Source organism: Lissotriton vulgaris, chromosome 1_1 (assembly GCF_964263255.1).
Source record: "Lissotriton vulgaris chromosome 1_1, aLisVul1.2, whole genome shotgun sequence".
NCBI classification, from domain to species: Eukaryota; Metazoa; Chordata; class Amphibia; order Caudata; family Salamandridae; genus Lissotriton; species Lissotriton vulgaris.
Genome location: NC_141685.1, coordinates 1,939,788,845 through 1,939,813,763, shown reverse-complemented (window position 1 = coordinate 1,939,813,763; position 24,919 = coordinate 1,939,788,845). Strand labels below are relative to the sequence as shown.

Sequence of the window (24,919 nt, the reverse complement as noted above, 5' to 3'; positions counted from 1 at the left end):
CGCCACGTAGCAGTTGGCAGAGTTTTGCTGGAACTCCGCATTACGCTTGTAATGCGGGTTAAACTTCCCGAACTCCACTAGTGGAGGTTATCGGCTAACCCTAGCTCAAACCTTCCGTTTTAGTACATACAGGTCACCCCCAAGTTAGCCCTAAAACGCACATAGGACAGGGTGCATTGCTTTTAAAAAGTATGACATGTGGATTTAAGTTTTACATGTCCTGGTAGTCATTTTTCCCTACTGTAAGGAATATCTCTCCCACTGACTAACACTGGGTTACCTTATTACATTTAATAAGTGGTAACCTTTGATTGGAAGCAGATAGGAATTTGGTGTTTACACTGAAATTAATATTATTTAAAATCCTCTTTAATGCTAACATCTGATTTTAGTCCTAATCCTGGAAAATGCTGCTTTCAGAAAGTTGGCATTTTCCTGCCTTAACCATTTTTGTACATCTGCCAGTGTCCTCAGTCACATGACTGTGAATAGCTAAGCTGTTAGGCTTGGTGTATTCTTCCCAGACAGTAAGGCAGAGGAGGAAGAGCCGTTGGCAGTATGGGCCATCCTTCAAGGATAGTTGGGGCAGCAGCATTCCCTGTACCACTTACATTTCAAATGGCTCTTCTGCAGCACACACAAAGGTACCTAACACTAGTCTTTTGTCACCTCAGACTTCTTCAAGCCTTGGCAGAAAAGAGAGGAACTTTACAGGATCAGATGTGGGGGTGGCAGGATAGCCAGAATTTTCACCCACTTCAAAGTCTGCCACCAGATATAAATAGCAGACCTTCAGAGCCACTCATCAATACACTCCTGGATCTGTGGACATTAAAAAAGTAAAGACTGCCTTGTTCCCCAGAGGACTACCCTGCTGTGTGAGGCCTACCCTGTTCCCCAGAGAACAACCCTGCTGGTTGAGGCCTGCCTTGTTCCCCCAGGACTGGTGCCTGCCAAGTTCCCCAAAGGACGACCCTACTGTTTGAAACCAGCCTTGTCCCACAGAGGACTGTCCTACTGCTTGAGGCTTGCCCTAGTCTCTGAGAAGGAAGGCTGAGCCTATCACCTTCATCAAAGACTACCTGACTAACTACAAGGGTCCATTGGCTGAGCTTCCGTTCCGAGCTACAGGGACACAACAAGCTTCCGAGGCCTCTCTGAAACGGCCCTGGTGACCTGCTGCACTGGACCGGCCTGGACCTGCAACTAGACCTGCCTGAGCCCTGCTGTCCTCTGCGGTAAATCCTTCATCCCCAAGAAGTGTTGACCCGGGTCCAGGACACTTGCCTGGCATTAGAGTACACTCCTCTTCAAGAAAAGGAGAAATTATGATGTTTTGTGCTCTTTGTGACCACAAACGGGCCTGTTTGCATCAAGATTCTACTACCTGTGACGACTGCCAATATGAAGCTCCGGTGAACCTGACTTCATGCTACAGCGATGACCAGCAATGGAACATCTCCACTTCTTACTAAAGCAAAGGCAGACTACAGTGACAGCCAACGCAACACTCCAACAACAACCGCCTGTCACACCTTACAGATCGTAACTTTACAATAATGACCATCTGCAACGATCTCTGTTTCTCGATGCCTCATCCACTCTTTGCGTCTGACCTTAAGAAGGTAACTTTCACCCTGACAAGGATTTTGTTTGTTGCCTGAGCGAGTCTTCCAACCCCCCAACAAATAAGCCAATTTCTTACTTAGAGTATATACATACATTTTAAAAAAGAGGGGTGGGGGCTGCCCACAATGGGCATGTCAATGCCCCCTCCCCCAACAGAAGAGCGACAGTATTTCTGCCCTCCTGGGAGTCAGATGGGGGTTATTACCCCTGATCTGTCTCCCAGGGGGACAGAAAGCCCACTAGACACCAGGGATTTTTTTCTTCCTAAAAGAGGTATGGGGACTGCCTATATTGAGCAAACTAGTTCCCAACCACCCAAAACCAAAGGGACAGTGTTTCCGTCTCTCCCTGGGGTCTGATGGGTGTTATCACCCCCAATCTGCCCACTAGGGGCGGCAGAAAGCCCACTAAACACCCAGGATGTTATTATTATAAAATAGGAATGGGGCTGCCCACAATGGGCGAGACCATGCCCCACCCACAATTATAAATGCAGAAGTCACTCTGCCCCCCCCATAGGAGGCAGATGGGAGTACTATCCCCTGATCTGCTCCACTGGAGTCAGGAAAGCCCTCTAGGCACCAGAGAGTTTTTGTTTTGACTAAGTAAGGGTGGGGGGTGCCCAAAATGGGCATGCCAATGGCTTCACCTCCCAAACAAAAAGGAACAGTCTTTCTGCCCCCCCCAACTGCCCCTGTGGGGGCAGAAAGCCCAATAGACACCAGGATTTTTTTTTTATAAAAGAGGGGGATCTGCCCATAATGGACGATGCCAATGCCCCCTCTCTGAAAAAAATAGCCACACTCTTTCTGCCCCCTGGGGGGCAGATGGCCCACTAGGTACCAGAGATATGTTTGTGGCACGTCAGGGAGAGGCCCCTTAGGCAAGGGTTGCTCCCCTTTTTTTGTGAACACATTTTGGTTGCTTCTGCCCCCCTGCCCCACCCTCCTGAGGGTAGACCAGCATTATATGTAGGCATTTCCGTTCCTAAGGGTGGCAGAAAACCACTGGACACTAGTGTAAGTTTCTGTGTATGTGAGAACTGGAGTTCGACGGACAGTCCGTGTTTACTGGCATTTGGCTGGCTGTGTGTGAACCTGCATTTTGCTGATGGGTGTGTGCACTTGTGCTTAGCTAGCAGTGTGTGTGGACTAGCACTTGGGTGGCACTGTGCATGGGCTTTCACTTAACTAGCTGTCTGTGCGGATGTCACATGTCTGGCAGTGTGCGTGGACTGTCACATGGCTGGCGATGTGCTTGGATGGTGCTTGGCTTGATGTGCGCGTGGATGGCGCTTTGCTTGCGGTGTGCGTGGATGGCACTTGGCTGGCAGTGTGGCTTGCATAGATCAGCAAGCATTTTATTACCCAGAATCCTCTGAAAAAACTAAAATTTACCTGACAATTGACACTTTCCTAACATTTTGGTGTGAAAAATTTGTCAGATCACTGCACTGGCACAAATTTCTCACCACCCTGTGTTTCCCTCAGTCTCCTAAAAAAAATGCTACCTCACTTGTGTGGGTGCCCAAAGCAGAGAACTTAAAAACTAAATAAAATGTAAAACTGAGGGGGAACTAAAGTGGGTCCAGAAAGGTAGTTCTTTTTTCATATGTTTTTGGGCTGACACTGCTTTGGGCACCCACACATGAAGAGGTATCATTCTGAGACTGAGGGGAACGCTCGGTGGTGGGAAATTTGTGACAGCGCAGTGATATCACAACCGTACCACACAGAAATGTGAGGAAAATTTGACTTTTTAGCTTCTGGGTAAGAGAATATAGATAATACTCCTGAGGCGGAAGCCGGGAGATAGACTTTTATTTGTATTAACTTTGCAATCATTTTAAAAAATTGCTGTATTTTAATCCCTTCACTCTATTCTTCCCTGGGCACTTTAACGATCTCTTGACTGCACTCACCTCAGGACCGATCCCCTCTTGGGACTCCTGCCGCCCTCCTTGGGCCGATTCACGGGCCCTGCAGGATCATATTTCCCCCCCCCCCCCTCCCCAGGCGCAGACAGCGGCCGCCATCTTAGGTGAGGGCTAGGACAGCGCGCTAGTGCTTAGGCCGATTGGGGGCCAGAGCACTATAAAATGGATCTCACTTCCCGTCTGGGCCCGTCCGGGCACTGCCGGGCTCAGGGCGAGAATCTATGCCCGTTTATACCGACAGCCCCATCTGTTACTCCCAAAGTGAGCTCCTTTCTTCGAGACCACGTAGGGATAGACACTGTCATTATGTGCTTAAACATGAACACACATACACGCGCTGCGATCTTTGCAGCACAGATCCTTTTGGATCGAGGCATTACCACCCAGCCATCACTGACCTACGTATGGCTTTACTGAACTGCAGGTCCCTCCCGAAACACTCTCTTGAGCTTAACTTTCTGCTACAGGATTATAACTTGGACATCCTATTTCTAACAGAAACGTGGCTATCCACCAACTCTGAGGCCGACATTGTCCGCGCTCTTCCCCAGGATACCTTATCTACTCGCAGATCAGACCGCAGGAGGTGGACTGGCTATTCTGTATAAAAAACACTTAATTGGCAGGATGAAGGACGGTGGAATTTCGGACTCCGAAAATTGCCACTTCCACTTCCAGCTCTCTCCCACCACGTCCTTCACAGGCCTCTTAGTATATCATCCTCCAGGGAACCCTAGTCACTTTACCAGCTCTCTCCTAGAAACGGTTACCGTCCTAGCTTCTTCCGCGCCCAATTTCACCATTTTAGGTGATCTGAATTTCCATTTCAACGAACCCTCAGACAAAGTAGCCACTGACTTGCTCCTCAATCTCTCAGCCTATGAGATCCATCTCATGAACACAGGAGCCACACACTATAAAGGACACCTCCTAGACCCAATACTTTCCAATATCAGGTTACTTCAAACCAGCCCCCCGTCTCCCCTCCCCTGGACAGACCATTTTCTCTTGACTTTCACTTGGCAGGTCGAGCTTAAAACTGTACAAACGCTCAGTACTTCCACTCATGACAGAATGTGGTCGAAACTCTCAGTGGAGAAGTGGATTGGCACCTTAGAACGCTCCCCCCCATCCCCCTGCTCTGGACCCCCCTTTGTAGCCGACACCAACTTCAAAAACTGGCTCTCTAACTCATTGGACTTAGTCCTACCAAAAAAAACCCTGCGTAAAAAGCAGATCAGAACTGGTTCCGCCCCCTGGTAAACTCCTGAGCTCAGAATCCTAAGGCAAGGCTGTAAGAAGCTTGAGCGTATCTGGAGAAGAAATTGGCATTCTGCTAACAAAGACACCTATCGCGACTCGATCAGAGCGTACAAAGTCGCCCTCAGAAATGCCAAAACAACATTCTACGATCACAGAATCAAAAATGCCTCTAACTCTACGAGAGAAACCTACAAGTTCATGAAAGAACTTCTGAAGATCCCTGATCCCCCATTACCCCAAGACTCTTCAGGGTCCAAGTGCAACGAACTAGCCACTTACTTTGATCAGAAAATAAAAAATATTATATCCACCCTACCCCAAACGGAGAGTCCTTCATGTAATGAGAATTTGCCCCTGGATACAGACCCTCAGCTGAATGCCTTTAATCTAATCTCCGAGGAGGATTTTCTCAAAATCCTATCCAGCATCAAAAGCGGCTCCCCCAGCGACCCAGTCCGGATGCATTTTCTTGAAACAGATAGCTGCCTCCATTGCCACCCCGGCACATGAGCTCATCAACCTTTCTCTCTCCCAGGGCATTGTGCCTCCCTGTTGGAAAGGGGCCATTGTCAAGGCCCTTCTAAAGAAACCCCATCCCGACCCTCTAGAGCTTGCTAACTTTAGACCTATCTCCCTTCTCCCTGGACTCAGTAAGATCACAGAAAAAGTGGTAAACCACCAACTCTCCCACTTCCTGGAGTCCAATGATCGGTTGCGTAATTCCCAAACCGGATTCCGCCCTGGCCAGGGCACTGATACCGCCCTCCTCTCCGTCATCGAGGAGGCTAGGCGTATTCTGGATACAGGAGGATCAGTGGCAGTGATCCTCCTGGACCTGAGTGCGGCCTTAGATACGGTGAACCACCGTATCCTGATTCAGCGCCTGGCTGAAGCAGGAATACGAGGGTCTGCTTTGACCTGGCTAACATCTTATCTTTCCAACCGCACCTTTCAAGTCTGGGAAGGCAACTCACAATCTGCCTTAATACCCCTCCAGTGTGGGGTGCCGCAGGGCTCATCCCTGAGCCCCACATTGTTTAATGTGTACATGGCCCCCCTGGAGGATGTGGTTGCCCCTTTTGGGATCAAAATAGTAAGCTACGCCGATGACACCCAACTGGTAGTCTCACTCTCTCAACTTGACCAATGCCCTGACAATTTTCATCGGTGCCTTACAAAGATCCATGCCTGGATGTGTGACTCCTCACTCAAGCTAAATGGATCAAAAACAGAAATCATGATGTTAGGCCACAAGGCGGCCTCTATGCCCTCTTCCATCTGGCCGGCGTGTCTAGGGGACCCACTCACCCCAAAAAAAGAAATCAAAAGCTTGGGGGTCTGGCTTAAGCAGGACCTTTCGCTTAAGACACAAGAGAAAAAGACAGCAGGTACCTGTTTTGGTCTACTTCGTTCCGCCCGTAAAGTCCTTCCCCTCCTCCCGCATCTCTCTAGGAGGTTATTGATACAAGGTCTAGTTCTTTCCAGACTAGACTTCAGTAACGCAATTTTCTTGGGAGCCCCTGAAGCCACAATCAACAAGCTTTAACAAACCCAAAATGCTGCTGCTAGGCTCTTAATGGGTATCCCCCTCAGGTCATCAGCCAAACCTGCTCTCAAAGCGCTTCATTGGCTCCCTGTGCGAGAGAGGATTATCTTCAAATCCCTATGCATTACTCACAAAATCCTGCAAGGTAAAGGACCCCCAAATATGAGAAGCCTAGTCACCCCCTACAAACCCAATAGACCCCTGCATTCAGACAATGGGTTTCTGGCCACGGTGCCTAGAATCAAGAAAGCTTGCACCAGAGACCGCAATTTCTCGGTGAAGGCGGGCTCACACTGGAACTCGCTCTCATTGCAATTACGCGCAGAATCTGACCATCTTCGCTTCCGGAAAACACTGAAAACCTTCCTCTTTCCTAAATGATCCCCTCTCCCCTCGCCCCCACAGAGTATGACCCTATCTCAGCGCTGGGATGCCTCCTGGTAACCATGCGCTTTACTAAAACGCCATACAATACAATACAATACAATATTAGGGGATTCACACAAGCCATTCATCCCTGGACTCCCCTGGGTGTCTAGTTTTCAGAAATCTCTGGGTTTGGTTGGTTTCCCTAGATAGCCGCCGAGCCCTGGACCAAAAACGCATGTGCACCCATCTATGACAAAACGTGTTTTTGCAAGGGGGTCACCTGCGTTTTTGGTCCCTGAATCAGCGGCCATCAAGGGAAACCTACCAAACCCCAACATTTCTGAAAACTAGACACCGGGAGGAGTCCAGAAAAGTATGGTTTGCATGGAGCCCTCAACATTTTCTTACCCAGAATCACCTGCAAATCTAAAAATTAGCTAAAGAAGCTGTGGGATCAATGGGAGGATACACATTTTCTATCACTTAATGTTCTCCCAGGTCTTCCGCTAAAAAAGGTACTTCACTTGTGTGGGTTGGCCAAGTACCCGCGATAGGGAAGAGCCCAAAGCATATTGTGGAGACATCAGAATTATCAGTCACAAAACGGCCTAGTTGTGCAAGCGGGGGGCACCTGCGTTGTTGGTCCTGGGCTAGGCGGCCATCTAGGAAAGCCTACAATACCCAGACTTCTCTGAAAATAAGACACCCAGGGAAGTCCAGGGAGGTGTAGTTTGCATAGCTCCCCCAATGTTTTCTTACCCAGAATCACTGCAAACCTCAAATGTAGGTTTAAAAATTCCACTTTCCTCACATTTCTGTGTGGGAAAGGTGTGGGATCAGTGGGCTGACACTAATTTCCTACAACTCAGAATTCCCCCAGGTCTCCCGATTAAAATGGTACCTCACTTGTGTGGGTAGGCCAAGTGCCCACGACAGTTAAGGGCCCAATACGTATTGTGTAGACATCAAAACTATGTATCACAAAACGACCTGGTTTTGCAAAGGGGCACCTGCATTTTTGGTCCCTGGCTAGGCGGCCATCTTGGGAAACCTGCCAAGCCCAGAAATTTCTGAAAAGTAGACACCCGGGGGAGTTGATGGACCTGTTTCTTTTTAAAGCACTCTAAATGACCATTTCAAATCAGACAAGTACAACCCATTTGGTCCTACAAGAATGATAGACAGGGACGATTTGAACCTTACGGGTGTATTTTCCGGTTGTAAGGCCTACAGAAATCAAGTAATGTAGTCAAAATCAATTTATCAATACATCAGAGTGCAAAGCTCAGCTAGAGTACAGAATTTATCAAAGAAACATTCAGGTCAGCAAAATGCAGACTATAGAAACGTAGAGCAACTAGTCATTTATTTGCCTCTTAGGGTCAGCAAGAAAGGGCTCCAAGACCCATCAAAAAGAGAGTACTTTTATTGGGTTCTGAACCACGGATTTCATACATTCAATATAGTTGTACACAGTCCCCACAGAATAAACCAATCAGAATTAAAAAGAGTGGAACAGTTGCAAAAAAATATATTTTGAAACTCTCTGACGCAACCTGTACTAGACGAATATTGTTACTTTTTGTGTAATTCTGCTAAGAAAGTTAGGTGGAACTTTGAACATTAATAATTATGCTGAAAGAACATTTGTCTTCCTCTTGCCTGTGAAATTACATTCAAACAATATTTTAGTGAGACATGAAAATAGGAGTTTGCCCACTTGATACAGAACATTGGTAGCAAAGGTCAAAAACGATATGAAGCATGATACCAAAAATTGCTAGAGTTCGATTTTCCATTAGTACAATGCTGTTATAGAAAACAACTAAGTTAAGCGGTGCAGGTGGGGTCCATCACACTCTTCTTTGGGAACAGGAACTTATTTTTTCATCATTAAAGTGACAGAAATCAGTGAGATAGCAGGGATGAAAAAGAGTATGCAAGAATGAGATAGAGGTCAGGGACTTTATGTGGTGGACGTAAAGAGGCATAAGGTAGAATACAGACTAGACAAACTTGATATATGGCAAATCCATCTTCAGCAGCTTCAGCTTCAGGCCTCGGAGAACCATTTTGGGCACCAACACTTGTTTTACAAATTAAGCACTGCCCTATTGAGTGTAATTATGAAAGTGAATGAGGAAAAAGCAAGTGGACAGAAACCTCTGTGAGGTGTCGGACATATCTTACATGTGTGACGTGTTGCTCTTTCCTCCGCTCTGCATTTTTAGATGGAAGAGAAGAACAGGCAGTTGCAGGAGCGCCTGGAGGTGGCCGAGCAGAAGCTGCAGCAGACGATGCGAAAGGCCGAGACCTTGCCTGAAGTAGAAGCTGAACTGGCTCAGAGAATTGCAGCACTCACAAAGGTACTGATTTAACACACAGAGAAACCCATACATCTACACATGCCTCATTCCAACATCTACTGTGCACAATGCCTTTTCTCATCGGCAATGATGCTTTTTAATTGATGCGTTTACTTTAATGGTCAGTAGAACGTACACAATTGCTACAATTGTTTTATGAACTGAGAACAGGTGTCATTTCAATAAATGATTTATAATTTTTGACACAGAAAATAACTTTCCGTGCTTTAATGAAATCCATCCACCTATAAACAATATAGGAACATGAATATCTCATTCATATTATACTTAATTGGTTTGTGAGTTTTATGTGTATTGAAACAAGAATGTGTCCTGTTCATCGCTATCTATGTCAGTGTTTCACAAACATTTAAGAGTTCTACCATCCTGCTCAGTCCATGTTTTTAGGATGTGCACCGTGAAAGGCTTGGAATCTACAGTTTTGTTTTTGCCATTAGCCATTATGCTTCCTGTCTGAATTTGGTAACACTTAATTATTTTTCATCCTTAACTCAAAAGTTAGTTTGTATTGGGTTCTCATCGCTTCTATCATCATTATGGGAAAACATTTGGATTCTTCACAAAATTGTCCCATCCTCACTGAGGCAACCCGGATTGCTGCTACTGCAGCCCTCGGAGACGTTCGGGTAGATTATAAGGATTTCCCACAGATTGGTTTTGTGGCTTCTGTACTACAGCACAGAGGTGAGGAATGATGGCAATAGGTGACTGGATGGCCACGAATTGTCTGAAACTCAATTTAGAAAAAACTGAAGTGGTCATCTTCGGTCACCTCTCCCCGGGCTGGTCACCTGTCTGGTGGCCACCATCTTTCGGTCCCCCGCCGAGTCCAGCTAGCAAAGTGAGAAATCTAGGCGTCATCTTCGATGCTGGCCTCAATTTTATGGCACATGCGAATAAAACTGCGGCTTCAGCTCATATGAAATTGAGAATGATTAGGAAAATACTACCTTTCCTACCGAACACGGCCGGGAAAACACTGGTCAGCTCACTAGTCCTGTCCTCCTTGGACTATTGTAACGCTCTATTCTTAAATGCCCAAGTCCGAGTGACAAATAAGATGCAGTCAATCCAAAATGCAGCCGCACGAATGGTGGCTGGGATCCCCAAGTTCGCACCAGTTAAAAACATCATTAGGGATCTCCATTGGCTCCCGATACGCAGCCGTATCAAATTCAAATCGCTGTGTATTGTTTACAAGTCACTCAATAATCAAGGTCCCCACTTTCTCAAACAGAATATTCTCCATCATGTCCTAACCCGATCTCTTCGTTCCTCTATTCAGAACTTCTTGGCTGTGCCTCGCACTAGAACAGTCACCTGGGGCGACAGGCGTTTCCTGGTTGCCACCCCTAGACTCTGGAACACCCTTCCTGCACATATCCGAGCAAGTCCCTCCCTGTTCACATTTCGCAAACAGCTAAAGACGTGGTTATTTGACCAATAGCCTTGTATATCTTCTTTACCCCAGTTGCTGATCCATCCCTTAATTAGCGCCCAGACGCCCACGGGTATTCGCCGCGCTCTACAAATGTCAATAAATAAATAAATAAATAAGGTGTAGCTAGCTACGGTGCATCTGGTGCCATGGATCTTTTAGGCCCGCTGCAGCTCAGTGATGACTGTTATTAGTAGGCCGAAGGCTGTGAAGGCTCAATTCCTTACTATCCTTGGGGGATCTTGCAGCTTTGCTATGCCACTGCTACAAAAACTTTAGTTAGTGCAAGCTGGAGAAACACAGGAGACCCTAGACAATCCGCTGAGCACTGAAGAAGATACTTGACACCTGCAACATGCACATTAAATAAAAGGTACTTTGGAGTGACAATACATGCGATCAGTCAGCAGACCACAAGCTTGAGGACACTCGGTAGGATCAAAATGAGAAATCCAGGCAGCAGGCTACAACTGGAAAGCTTTCTGGGGCACTATGGAAAGAAAGAAGCAGGCAAGAAAAACCAAGCAAAATCTGCACTGAAGCTCATTGTAGCCTCGAAAAACACCAAAAGTGCAAAATCAAATGAATGACCATGTGTCAGCTAGGTGGTAATGGAAGAAGATGCTCTTAAGCTGTGTGAACCTTACCAGACCAAAGCGGTACCTGGGACAGTTTCCGAAACAATTCATGCGATACTCTGACGTCTTAGATTGGGTGAGCACCACATGTGAATTCTAGCACTTTGGCACTGAAATCCTAATCCGCTATGACTAACAGCACACCCCAATTGACATAAATGAGTCCAAACACTTTTTACCTCAACAAGATGTCTGTCATGTTCACCCATGCCCAGGTAAGTCCTGATAGCTGATGAGAGCCCTAATGTACATCCACGTCTTCCTCCATCTTAGTGGGACGTCTTTCTAAAGAGAGAGAGCTTGTAAAGTAGCTCTCCTGGTACTTATGGGACTCTACATAGTTTATGGCTCCAGTAAATTATTCTTTAAAGAATAACTATTTGTGCTCAGATTGTTTTTGAATATTAGTCTTGACGACTTTTTGTTGTCAGTCAAAGAGAGGAAGGTCCTTTCCCATCCCTGTCCTCTCTTTGGGGAACAGCTTTTCAGTTCACTAGCCTCGGAATCTGAACATGTATGATTTAAAACTGGCATGAGGTTTTTTTGTATGCACTGGTTTCCTTACACGTTTCACAGGTTATTGAAACCACTTACATTACATCACTCATCACTGTAACATTTTAAATGAAGACTGTGCATGTAGGGGGAGCGAGTTATAGTTACCATAGTTATAGTTACTAAAGATAAGATAACTATAGTGGTAAATTTCAACATTTTATTTTTTTTATTTAAAATGTTACATTATAACTGAAATGTTCACCTAACTATAATGTCACTTTAGCCTTAGATTTTTTCAGTGATTGCATTTATATATTCACTGAAAAAAACAAACATTAAAGTGACGTTATAGTTAGGTATTGTATTAATACCTGACTTTGCATTAAAAAAAACTTCGAAATTTACTGAATAAAACACAAAGCTTAAAAGAGCATTTTTGTTACGTGAAAAGGTCAGTTAACCTCGTCTATGCTCATGACTAGCCCAGCTAGTCATGAGCCGTGGAACGCTCACACGCGCGATATAATTCCCCTGCTGTTCTGAGCGTTCCAAAGGAACGGGTGTGGTCATGACGAGCTCAGCTCACCATGAGCACACGATCGCCATGTCTCATGACGAGTTGAGCTCATCATGGGCACCGGGCGCTGCGCGCGCCCCCCGCCCCCCAGCACAGCAGGGTATTACCCCCGCACGGAAGGGGTGAAAACATGCCATTTTAAACTAACAAAACTACTGAAATTCAGCAGTTATAGATATCTCCAGTAACTGTGACTCGTGCTCTAAATTAATTAACTCGTGCCCTGCCATGCACAGACTTGTCATCAATGATGCCATTTCAGCTGATGCCCTGATGTTTTCAGTGATGCCATAGAACATTGCATGAGTAATGTATTATGTGAAGTAATTCTCAGGGCCTGGTGAAGGTGCAAGTTATAGCTAAGATTTCAACCCCGCCCCTTACTCTGCCAGGAAAAGGGTAATAGCCTAGAATTGGCCTATTGTTTTAGGGGAAACTTTAAAGTGCCAGTTGGCCAATGGGGGTAATACTGGGACAACAACGTTGCTCAAGGCATGAATTCCATTAAGGCTTGCTCAAGTAACAATGGCGATGTTTATAAGTGCATAAACAAATGGATATAGTGTAAAACACTTCGGATATTTGTTTGTGGCAAGATATATATAGGAAAAGACCTATCAGGCACGCTTTACCGAAAGGATAAAGACTATTTATAGACAACAGGTTTTACACTTCAGCCAATAAGAAATGGGATGTGTTTTCTGTGATTCCCAGATGAATGATATAGGTTTAACAGGACACACCTAATTAGTTTTGGCCCATTTGCCACAGTACTACCTATGTACAGATACCCTGCTAAATGAGACAAACAGTCCCCCTCACAACCTCTAAATGTTTACATGCACATGGTTGAACCGGTGTCTTGCTCAACCTTTTCGCGGTCTACACCACAAGTGTTCACAATAGCTGCCCTTATTTCACAAGAAAGGGACTTTTATGGTCATCTGTGTTGGGGCAGCATATTGCCTAGGCGATTTTCTTAACTGGTAACTCAATCTTTGTCCACATCACCCTGTGTTGAAAGGGGGTAAGTGACACACTTTTGAGGTGCCATGACTGAACCGAATACCACATTCAGCCCGTTGTTTGTCAGGTAATGTAACTACACCTAGAACAATTCAGTGATTAACTATGGTCAGGAATCCATGTGTCTGACCAGTTTTGAAAATGCCAAATGCATTCACTCCTGTCCCATTTTCCAACATTTCTGTAAAATAAGCCACATAAGCAGCATCAGCTGACACTGTCCATGGTACTCAGAATCCCATCCTTCAGTTTTCAAACTTTTGTGAAGCTGCACATGAACAGAGGAAGCAATGTGTGAAGTCTTCCACAGTTTATTTCTGTTTCATTTTCTCTGAGCAGCTCGGACAAAGATGCACAGCAATGAATATGTGAGAATAACAGAGGATTATTCACAACTGTTCTGGTTTCCATATTAAAAGAAACACGTAGATTTAGTGAAAAGGAGTCGAACCACCTTGGGATAAAGAACATTTTATGGTAAAAAAAAAAAGTACAATATATTCATGTTAATGGATTTATGGAATCCGCTCAGATTTTAAATCTGAATATTGCTCTACCCATTCTTGTAAAAAGTGATATTTGTGTATTCTTTCCACTTGGTCAAGCTTTGCAATATTGAACAATTACCATTTTACTCCTGCATATTCAAGATGATGCTGGCTTCTCTACATTAATAGCTTAGATTATTTCAAATATTTCCATACCAACTGGAGGCTTGGTTTGAAACTTTACAATTTCCTGAAGAGGGGAACATGTTGAAGATAAGGTTCTGCTTTTGACAAACAGAAGGTCAATGGGAACTTGTGGATTACTCATCACAAATGTTGACAATTCTTCTGAAAATGATATTCTCTAGCTTTCACAACTAACACAACATTTGTTTTCCATGTTTTTCTGCCAGGGCTCACAGGCAGTCTGAAAGCTTCTATACATAGACAACACAAGTGAATTTAGTTTTCTGTGGCTTTTCATTATTTATCTAACAATGCGTAATGCTACACATGTGCTTTCACTGCCAGTTAGATAGTATGTCAAAATTTGTCCAGCAAAGTTGTGTACATTTTTTGTTCCTGTTGGACATAATGACCTTGACCTGATAACTTAATTTTGTTATATCAAAATGTTTGTGTTGTTTAAGCCGCCCAATGAGCTATTTTGCCAATGTACTCATCACAATATTTGTAATCACAATGGCTTACAAAATACAACACCACTTTAGCCCAGTGTTATAAGTCACGTTTTTATATTTTATTTTGTCTGACAAGGCTAATATTGAATTTTTATAGCTCTCATTGTATATAAAAACTGATAGCTATTCATGTCATTTTAAGTTAACTTGATTTAAAACTAACTACATTATCTCAATCAATTTCTAGGTCGATTTCTGTATTTTGTATATTAGTCAGCGATTTACAGTGTTGATTGCTTATTACACTCTTCTTTTGAACATTCAGAACTACTATGTGTTCTGTTGAGCGTTTTTAGTTATTTTTTTCTAATTTGTCCCTCTCCTTTTCATTGAATTGTTAGTCTGATCCAACCTCTTCTACCTCATCTGATGATTGTCAGTATGGTATGGAAGCTAAACTACAAGACATGATCTCCATACGTAGGAAGGTAGTCCTACTGGACTTTACTTTCTATTCATACATAGAATCCATGCAATTTCTTATCTTACCTTTGTTTTAACCATTCCATCATGCAGTCCAGTGCTTTTGAAGCTTGTGAATTAATGCTGGGAGGTTTGTGTTGAAGCAATGCGCTCTCTGCATGTTACATTTGGCTGAGATCACTGCTCACAAAACTTCCTAGTGTGTTGCTGGTGCTTGGATCTTCTAGGCCTCTATAGCTGACACATTTCAAGCAATGCGTCCAGCTGCCAAAAAACCTGTTCAATATGTGTAAAAATATGCGGCTCGTAGCAGCTTGCTTCTTCTCTTGTTTAATTTGACTTGCAAAGTGCGTTCTTTCTAAACATGACATTTTAAAATGGATGTATTGTGTTTTCTACAGGCTGAAGAAAGGCACGGCAACATTGAAGAACGTATGAGACACCTTGAAACTCAGCTTGAAGAGAAGAATCAGGAACTTCAACGAGTAGGTTTATGACTACAGATGCTAACTTATAGGTTAGGGCACAATAAAGTTGAGGGTAGCTTAGGTATCAGTATATCTTTTGAGAACACAATTTAGAAGGTTAACATAGCAATGGCTTTACAATCAAAGCTAAAGCTTTCAGGAAGCCTCTCAACTTAAGATATGCTGGTAAGGAATGTGGTGTTTGATGCACTAGAAAGATAAAGGTAGGTGGGTAAGACATGTAGGTTATCCTGAGGGCCACCACAACTGAGAGTTGCCATGGGTATCAGGTGTGTCCTGTACCCACTATGCAGGTTGGGTGACGTACTAGGAATATTGGTGGACGTGGCATCAACCTAGGTGTCCTAGAGTTGGACAATATAGGTAACACATTACTGAATTTATATATAATACTGATTTCAATTCATAGGACGCAACCGTAGGGGTCCACTATCTTTCACATTGAAGAAGCCTCTTTTCAGAGCCTCAATTACCCAAATCATACTTCATAATACAAGCAATTATATTGAAATGAATGTTCTACTAACTAGCATTAGTCAGAAAAAGAAAGAATGAAAAAAAAGAAATAAATGTTCGACCATTTCAAGAAGTTTTTCTGCCTGTACTTTAGTTATTACATTTCGGAATGTAATACTGACCTCCATCAAGCAATGAGTGTGTAAATACATTGGGATACATTTTTAGTATTGCGTAATAGTATTGTGGGTTAATGAGAATGTCGGGATGAAGATATTTCTAAGCCTCACCTTTTACCTGCATATTTTCCAACCCCTGGATACAGAATAGACTAATCAAACTCTTCCTTTTGTTCTGCTCCTTAAGGCTAGGCAGAGAGAGAAAATGAATGAAGAACATAACAAAAGGTTGTCCCACACAGTGGACAGGCTTCTGACTGAGTCTAATGAACGCCTGCAGCTGCACTTGAAGGAAAGAATGGCAGCACTTGAAGACAAGGTACATCACTAATAAAGTAGTTTCGGTCAAATACTGTCATTTTTTGAGTCCTATATCTGTAAATGGGATTAGAAAATCTGTCTCAGATTTACTAACATTTTGCACAAAAGTGTCCCTAAGTGTTGTATAGGCATTTACTTTCCAGTGGAAATGTTGTTTTCCCTTGTAATAACCTAAAGTGTTGCACTTTTCTGTTTTCTCTCTTTTGACTCAACGCAGCCAGCATAGCGCGGCAACTTAGTTGCTGTGCTATTTTTTATGTAAATCTGCCCCTTTGTTTCATGCTGCCCACCGATTTCTAATTTCTAGGACCACATTCCACTAAGTGTGTGAGTAATCTTATTGCAACATGCAGGATATAGTAAAATACACTTTCCTCGACCAATCAAATATGAACATAGTCTTTTGAAAAGTGTTCTTTCCAGACATGCTGTGGTCATGGGCATTCTTGAGGAGAAGCTTTTCATATCTGTTGTGAAGGAACGTCCAAAACCAGGGACTAGAGGACCTGGATACGACCATGACAACCTGTTCTTAGGATCTCCTCTTGAGGGACTCGCTTGTTCAGTTTTGTTATTTCACTGAATACAGGCAGTATAGGAACAGAGCTAACCTGTAAGCACAAAGTGCTTGTGTATTTTAATCTATAATGTGGATTTAATATAACTTTTGCTCAAATATATTTTGAAATCATTTCTCTAAATGTTTGTTAGAAACTATAGCGATGAAGTTCAAATTAGTTCCTGGAGTGAAAGACAATGTAAAGTATTGTAGGTGTCTGTTGTTTATCTGGTCACAATAATTAAAATCCCTAAGACAGATATCCCTTCCGCCAAAATATAAATCCCATAGGCAATAATAGGATGTATATTCGGCGGACGGGATTCCAACACCGTTGTGATGGAACAACCTATCTGTCAATATCTAAATCAGGCCCAAAATCTGAAAAGATGCATTGTGCTGAAAATATTGAATTGTAATTGTGAGAAATTGGGTTTTTGGTTGAGGGAGGTGAAACCCTTCTCAATCAACAACCACAATACTTCTCGGGGTTAAGTCACAAGCAAACCTTAAATTAACCTGTGCTCATCCCTCCGGTAGCTTGGCACAGAGCAGTCTGGCTTATGCAGAGGCAATGTGTAAAGTATTTGTTCAACACTTGAAACAGTAATACAGTGAAAACATACCAAAAAAGGGGGACATAATAGGATTAGAAAAATAGAGCAATTTCTAATTAATAAAACAAGACCAAAACAACAATAATCTAATCAGTAGAACAGCAGGTATTCAGTTTCAAAGGTTTTAGTAATACTAGCACCAAAAGGCAAAAAGTGTCAACTGTGAAATTCAGGTCATACTGGCCTGGAAGAAAGTCATAAGTTCGGGCCAGTCTCGATGGAGCACAAACCGGTTGCAGGGACCCAGTTGGGCCTGCTGAACAGAGTACCTTCTATCCTGGTTTGCGAAGCAATGTGAGGAGCTGCGTCGAAGATGTGTTGCACAACCAAAGGTATAAGTCGGTTCCAAGATGTGGCGCGAGGTTCTGTTTCATCGTCGTCAAAGATCCCATTTATGAGGGATGCGTTGCGCAGGCAGGTTGTTGCATCAGTTCCAACAGGCTGAGATGCAGAGTCTGCCATTGATGAGAGATGCGAGGGCCTGAGCCGAGGATTCGTCATGCAGCTGCAGTTCCAAATGCGATGCCGGTGGTGATGTGGGTCTTTGCAACGGGTCCAATCCATGTAGCAGCAATCATTTTCTTTTTTGTAAATATATTTTTATTGCAGATACGAGTTACAGTTGTACATTGGTCGACGATAAGGCAATCGGTGATGGTAGCACCGATGGTGAGGTAGCACTGTTACACGGCCATTCAGCCCACAACCCGGGGGTCGGGCGGCAATTTGTACTTAAATGATGAGCGTGAATCTTGCGGACATCCAAATATGACCAGTTAGAAAATAAAATTTCACATCTGCTTTTCTAAAAGAATGAACCCCCCCCCCTCCCTCCAACTTAACAAAACTCACCCAGAGGTCCAGTGTCCAAGCAGCAGGTTCAAAATCCCAAAAGTTTTTTAGGAAGCTTGTGGTGCTCCCTCCTTCCTCTATCCACCTCCCCCCTGCCCCCGCGCCATCGGTGCTTAGTTAGATTATCAGAGAGCATATGGCAGGAGACTTTCCGCATTCTGGAGGGAATGCAGTGAACCTGTTTCATTACGGGGACGCAGGCTGCTCATTGGCATCACTATCAGTGTCGCTAGGTGTACTGTGATCGCGCAGAGCCTGCACCAAAGCTTCCCATGCTTGTGCTGATTCCAACGCCCTCTCATTCTGCTGCCGCCTCACTAGTTCATATCTCAGGGTGCTCTCTCCCTCAGCCCACTTAAGAAACTCGTTGCGCCATTTGGTGCCCGTTGGACCAACTCGTGCCTTCCAGTGTCGTTATTTCTCGTTTCGCCAAGAGCAGTCCCATGTCAATAAATTTGCTGGTAACTTTGTTTTTGGGGGTATTTGGAAACCAATGTAAGATCCCTACTGCAATGTCGAATTGTAGGGTCCACTCTGTAACCTTATTAAGGGTGTCCCCTATCAATGTCCAGTAGGAGGACAAAGCGGGGCAGGACCATAACATGTGGGTTAGGTCAGCTCCAATCGTCCGGCACCTAGGGCAGGCCGCGGTGTCAGAGGCGAAGTACTTTTGTATCTTCTCCGGGGTTAGGTATGCTCGGTGTAATATATAAAAGTGGACCAATTGGAACTGAGCGTTGCGCGTGCTCTTCCAAGCCCGGCGCATCAGCTGGGCCCACGTGGTCTCCGAGATGTCCCTCCCTATGTCTGCCTCCCACTTGGCCTTGAGCGTCTCCAATGGAGGTAGCCGCTCGTTAACCATCCTGGAGTGTAAGCACGTTAACTCTTTGACTGTTCCCGCCGCCATCATAACATACTGACATGCCAAAGACGTCTGTGGTTCTTCAAGGCCATTCTGCCAGTGCGCCTGGAGTGCCCTCGTGACCGCTGCGTGTAGCAGGAAATCGCCCCGGGGGACGTCAAAGTGGTCTAGAATTGCCTGGAAGGGCAGCAGCACTCTATCCTCGTATAGGTCGCTGATGACCTGTATGCCCGCATCCTCCCAAACTTGTAATTGCGACCAATCTCCACCATGTGGTAATGCTGTGAGCATTCCCAGTGGGATTTCGGGGGCGTAGGGGTGTTTCATTCCCGACTTGTGTTGTACGCGGTTCCAGCACGTTCCTCTTGCGTGAGGTCCCTCATAGTCAGCCTCTGCTGCAGTGCAATATAGGAAAGAACGTGTCTGGGTATGCCCAGCCCCCGCTCCTCCTCCGGACCCCGAAACTCCCGTGCTACCTCCTGGGTGTAGGTCTGCAGTTGGGCAGCTAAGTAGTATGTTTCAAAATCGGGAACAGCTAGCCCCCCCCCGCTTTAGGTCTCATCAAGGTCTTAAGCGCAACTCTGCGGCGGCCCGATCCCCAAAGGAAAGCCACGAGTAATGATCTCAGGTTCCGGAATACGGCCGGTGGGATCCAGATCGAAAGCGTCCGAAAGTAATAGAGTAGCCGGGGGAGCGCCACCATCTTTAGTAGCGCTATATGTCCTGCTACCGACAACGGCAGGGTAGCCCAGAAGGACATGCTACCCTTTAGTGCTCGAACGCATCGGGATATGTTGCCCTCCAGAACGTCAGCAGGGCAGTGGTAGATATAAACCCCCAGATATTTGAGGCAGCTGTGTGCCCATCTGATCGCTCTAGGCGTGTCGGGCTGGGGTTCCCCCTTGCGAACTGGAAACAAGCAAGTTTTCGACCAGTTCACCCTGAGGCCCGATATCTCACCGAAAGAAGTGAGTACTGCGTCGGCACCAGCCAAAGCCCCCCCTGCATCCTCCAGGAAAAGCAACAGGTCGTCAGCATACAGGGAGATAAACTGCTGCCCGACAAGGTCCGCAGTCCTCCATAGTGGGCCCCGGTGCAAACTGACAACGCCAGGGGTTCCACTGCCAGCGCGAAAAGCAGCGGGTATAATGAGCAGCTCTGCCTCGTACCTCGCTCTACCAGGTATTGTTGGGAAATCAGCGGGCCCGATCTAACCCTAGCCATCGCAGAGGCATAGAGCACTGCAGTCCAACGTAAGAATCCTTCCCCCAACCCAAAAGAACTAAGTACTCTACGGAGGTACTCCCACTCTAAGCTGTCAACAGCCTTCTCCAGGTCAATCGAGAGGATCATAGGTTGGGGAGCCTCGTCGTGGTTCTCCTCCAACAGGCGGAGCAGGCGACGGATGTTCATTGTAGTGTTTCGCTTGGGGATGAACCCCGCCTGGTCCTTATGTACCAGAGAGCCCATGTGACCCAGCAATTTGACGCTAGGATGCTGCTTAGTATCTTATAATCCACCGTGAGCATCGAAAGCGGCCTATAAGACGCCGGGTCGCTACTCTTCCTATCGGGCTTGAGCAGGGGGACCACGAGGGCCTCGCGCATTGAGGCCGGAAGGCGCCCAAGGCATTTCGCCTCCTTGTAGATTATCAAAAGCTGCGGGCCAGGAGGTCAATATAGGTGGAATAGAACTCCACCGGAAGTCCGTCTAGACTCTGGTTTTTTTTGCGTGCCATACGTTTTATGGCGCTGCGGATCTCCCCTAGCTCCACAATTCTCCCCAATTACTTCGCCTGTTCGGGCTCCAGAGTGGGGATATGGAAATCCCGTAAGAAGTCATCAATGGTGGAAGTGTCCGTTATCATCCTACTCTGGTATAGCTCTTCGTAGTAGTTCAGAAAACAACTAAGGATTTCGGGCTGGGTATAAACCTCCACTCCCTCAGCGTCCTGCATAGCTACCGTGGGAGAGGTGCGTCTTGTAGGGTTAGCAAGCCAAGCTAGGAGTGTCCCCGATTTGTCACCTTCTGCTAGTGATCGGGTCAGGTAAACCTAGTAGTCAAAACTGCCTAGCCTTTCGACTTCAACAGCTACAGCTTCCTTCGCCGCTGCGGTCTGTTGTTGGAGCTCCGGGCGGCCGGGCCGGAGGAGCTACAGCTCGAGAAACTTCCGATCAGCTTTACCGAGGTCCTCCAGAAGGACTTGTCGCATCCCCACTTTCTTTGTGATGCAATAGCCTCTTACTACCACCTTAAAGGCGTCCCACTCCGGGGCCCTTGCACCAGTCGTACCCTCGTTCTCCACGAAGTAGGCGGTGATTCTGTCTTCCAGTTCGCTCCGAAACACTAGATCCTCCAGCATCTCGGGGCGTAACCTCCAAGTTGGGACACAGGGGGGTACCCGGGAACCATCTGAAGTCGGCCAGAAGAGGGTTATGGTCGGAGATGGTCCTCGCCAAATACTCAGACCGTGCAGCCGAGGACACTAATTCTGCCGATCCCAAGAACCCATCCAGCCGCACATGCAGTTCATGCATGCCGGAGAAGTGGAGTAGTCCCGGGTATGCAGGTGTTGGGCTCGCCAGATATCCGTCAGTCCCCATTTAGTCTTCCATTCCAGCCTACCCCTGACTACCCGGCAGGTTGGTGAGTCTGCCAGGGGAGGGTGAGATCTATCTAGATCTATGTCCACCACTGAGTTGAAGTCCCCTCCGATCAAGAGTGGCCCTGTTAGATAGTGGGCCAGGGAGCCCGACAGCGCCGTGAAGAAGACCAGCTGGTCCACGTTGGGCACGTAAATGCTGCAGATGTTCAAATCTTTTCCCCCCAGTTTACCCGCTATGGCCACAAACTTCCCTTCCGGATCCACAGTGTGTTTCGTCATCTGCAGGGGGACCCCAGGTCGTACCCAAATCAGCGCACCCCTAGCATAAGCTGAGTATGTGTTATTGTATAACTGTCCCCTCATCCTGCGCTGTAAGGCTAGTCCCTTCGCCTTTGTAAGGTGCGTTTCCTGCAAAAGCGCGATCTGTACTCCTCTACGCACTAGGTAAGCGTGTATCTTGTGGCGCCTGGACATGGAATGCAGCCCGCGCACATTCCAGGTAATGCATTTCAAAGTGGATAGGTCAGCCATAGTCCCATTGTGTGTCTCCATGTTTCTCCCAGTCGTGCTCAAGTAAAATCAAACACAGTGATTGCCCTGTACCGATGGCGCACCCCCCTCAACAACAACAATGCAACCCCAATGCATGTCCCCCCCCACCCTCCACAGAACAGGTCCCAAAGATTGCCATCTAGTTCCCATCCAAACTGTACCCAGAAAACCAAAAACTATCCTGACGGTAGCCACCGCAGGCGTGCCTTAGGGGCAGTATGGGGGTCGAACACCGATAGGGGGGTCTCACCATGTCCAAGCTACCTAATTGCGATCAAGCCATAAGTAACGAGGGCAAATACAGGACTTGTCCCCAACCCACCCCTCATCCAATCACCCAATAGTCCCCGCGAGGGCTCACCCCCTCTCCTACCACTTCCCCCCTTGCTGGAACCGGCTCACCCGAAATCACCCTTGGCCATCAAGCAGTCCTTCTGCCGTCTCTGGGGTTATCACAGGGAGGTTCACACTATCAGTCTCTGAGTCCTCCGTGTCCGTGTGGCCTTCACCACCGCCAGGTTCTGAATCCTCAATTATGGGTCCACCTTGAGAGCCTGACATACTGGATACCATCTCCAACACTCTTCGCCGTTCTGCCGTATTCTCCACAGTCGTGGGTCGGCCAAGTCTGCCCCGGCGATTCCGGATCCTCTTAGACCTCCGCCGTAGTCCGACCTCCGAGGTAGTCGAGAAAGAAGACCCAGGGCCATCTTTGCCAGCCCTATACAGTTCCAGCCAACTACACGCTTCGTCCGGGGAATCAAAGAATTTAGTCGTGCCATCTTGTATGATGCGGAGCCTCGCCGGAAACAGCAATGAATACTGGATGCTCTCACTTCTCAGTTCACGTTTGATCGCCAAGAAGGAGGCTCGCTTACGCTGGGTCTCATAGGTGTAGTCCGGAAAAATGTTCACTCTACTGTTTGCCACCTGATATGGGCCATTCATTCTGGCGTTATTGAGAAGCAGGTCCCTGTCTCGGAAGTGTAGCAACCACGCCACCACTGGACGCGGAGGTCCGCCTTGTTGCGGCGGCTTGGACGGAACCCTGTGCGCCCGTTCCAGGGTGTAAAAAGAGGAGAGCCCCTCGGTTGCCACCACCATCCTGAGCCAGTCCTCTAAGTAGGCCACCATGTCCCCACCTTCGATTTTTTCTGGTAGGCCCACCACACGGATGTTGTTTCTCCTATTGCGTCCCTCCGCGTCCTCTGCCCTCCTCTCCAGAGCATCTATCCGAGTCAGAGCGTCCTTCATGGCGGCGGCTAATGTTTTTTGCGCCGGCTCTAGGGTTCCGACCGAGCTCTCCACATCCTTGACTCTGTCCGAGAGCCTACCGTGGTCCGCTCTGAGCAGGCCCAGGCTCGTCGCGACCTGGGCAATGTCTTGTTGGAGTGCCGATCTCGTATCGATTATCGCCGCCAGTATCTTGTCCAGTTGGTGCTGGAGGTGTGGGTCCCTCGACGTTTCGGAGTCCAGCCGGTCTTCCTTGTCCGGCGTCTCCGCGTCCGAGGTGGCCTGCGTACCACCCTTAGTGCCCTTCGGCTTCACCATGGTGGCCGCGGTCTCCAGCGGTGGATCCGGTGACAAGGGGAGGTCAATCGGAGTGCAGTCAGCCCTCGCCTCAGCTCTTGTATCGGCGCGGCCAGTCTCCGGTGTGGTGGCAGGGTGGATCACGGCCGCTCGCAGTCCAGGAGCATAGAACCAGGTGCTCGCCCAATCGGGTCACTCCGCTCGCAGTGAGTATAGGGGTTCAATGGTAGCTGTTGGTGGGTCGTTGCAGATGCGTCGAGGTTGTGTGGATCAGGCAACAATGGTGCCCATTGTAGATGCCACGTGGCGCGGGCTCCTTCGAATCGTCCCCTCGTCAGGCCGTGGTAGCAAGGGGCCAAGCGGAGGCTGGCAGCACACCTCCCCGAAGCAAAAGGGAGGAGAGGTGGGAGAAGGGTCACTATCAGTCCGTAGTGCGCTGTCGGGGCCTTCGATCTCCTCAAGCCACCTTAATCTGCGTCACAAACTGCAGGCCTTTCCTCTCACCATCAACGGTCCACGTAGGCTCGATGGCTAGGCCGGTCTCTTTCCAGCCACTCTCCTGACCTCCAGCTCTCTGCGCCGGGCCTGGCTCCCTTCCAGCGCGGGCCAAGTGGGCATATGTGCTCACGTTCTCGAAGTCCGAGGTGGCGGAGGCCGATGTCGTCCCGAGTATGATGGGGTTTGGGTCAGCTCCCCCCACTCTCCGCAGCGTGCTAAGGAACCAGCTGAGTGGCGGCCTCGACGGACACCGTTTGGAAAGTTCTCAAGTGCCGTCGGTCACTCAGGCAGCCGGCATCTGCATCGTCTCTCCATAAGGGGAAAGAAAAGGAAGGCTTCGCCGGAGTCGCCGGCCTCCCAGGTCCGTAGGCCGCCTCAGGATCATCAAGACGGAGCGGGCGCCATTTTGAGCTCAGCGCCGCTCGGTCTATGGGCACTCGTTCAGTCCTCGTTCACCTCGACCGCGCCTCGCTGCGGTTCT

General features: G+C 47.1%; 1 protein-coding gene across 1 annotated transcript in view; it reads left to right on the top strand.

Moving 5' to 3' along the window:
* PPFIA2 (PPFI scaffold protein A2) overlaps positions 1–24,919 on the top strand; it is a 1,928,138-nt gene that overhangs the window by 1,401,041 nt on the left and 502,178 nt on the right. Inside the window, exons 10-12 of the mRNA XM_086919614.1 lie at positions 8,975–9,109; positions 15,321–15,404; positions 16,230–16,361. Of these exons, the coding sequence (XP_086775740.1) occupies positions 8,975–9,109; positions 15,321–15,404; positions 16,230–16,361 (351 nt within the window). The remainder of the gene's footprint in view (positions 1–8,974; positions 9,110–15,320; positions 15,405–16,229; positions 16,362–24,919) is intronic.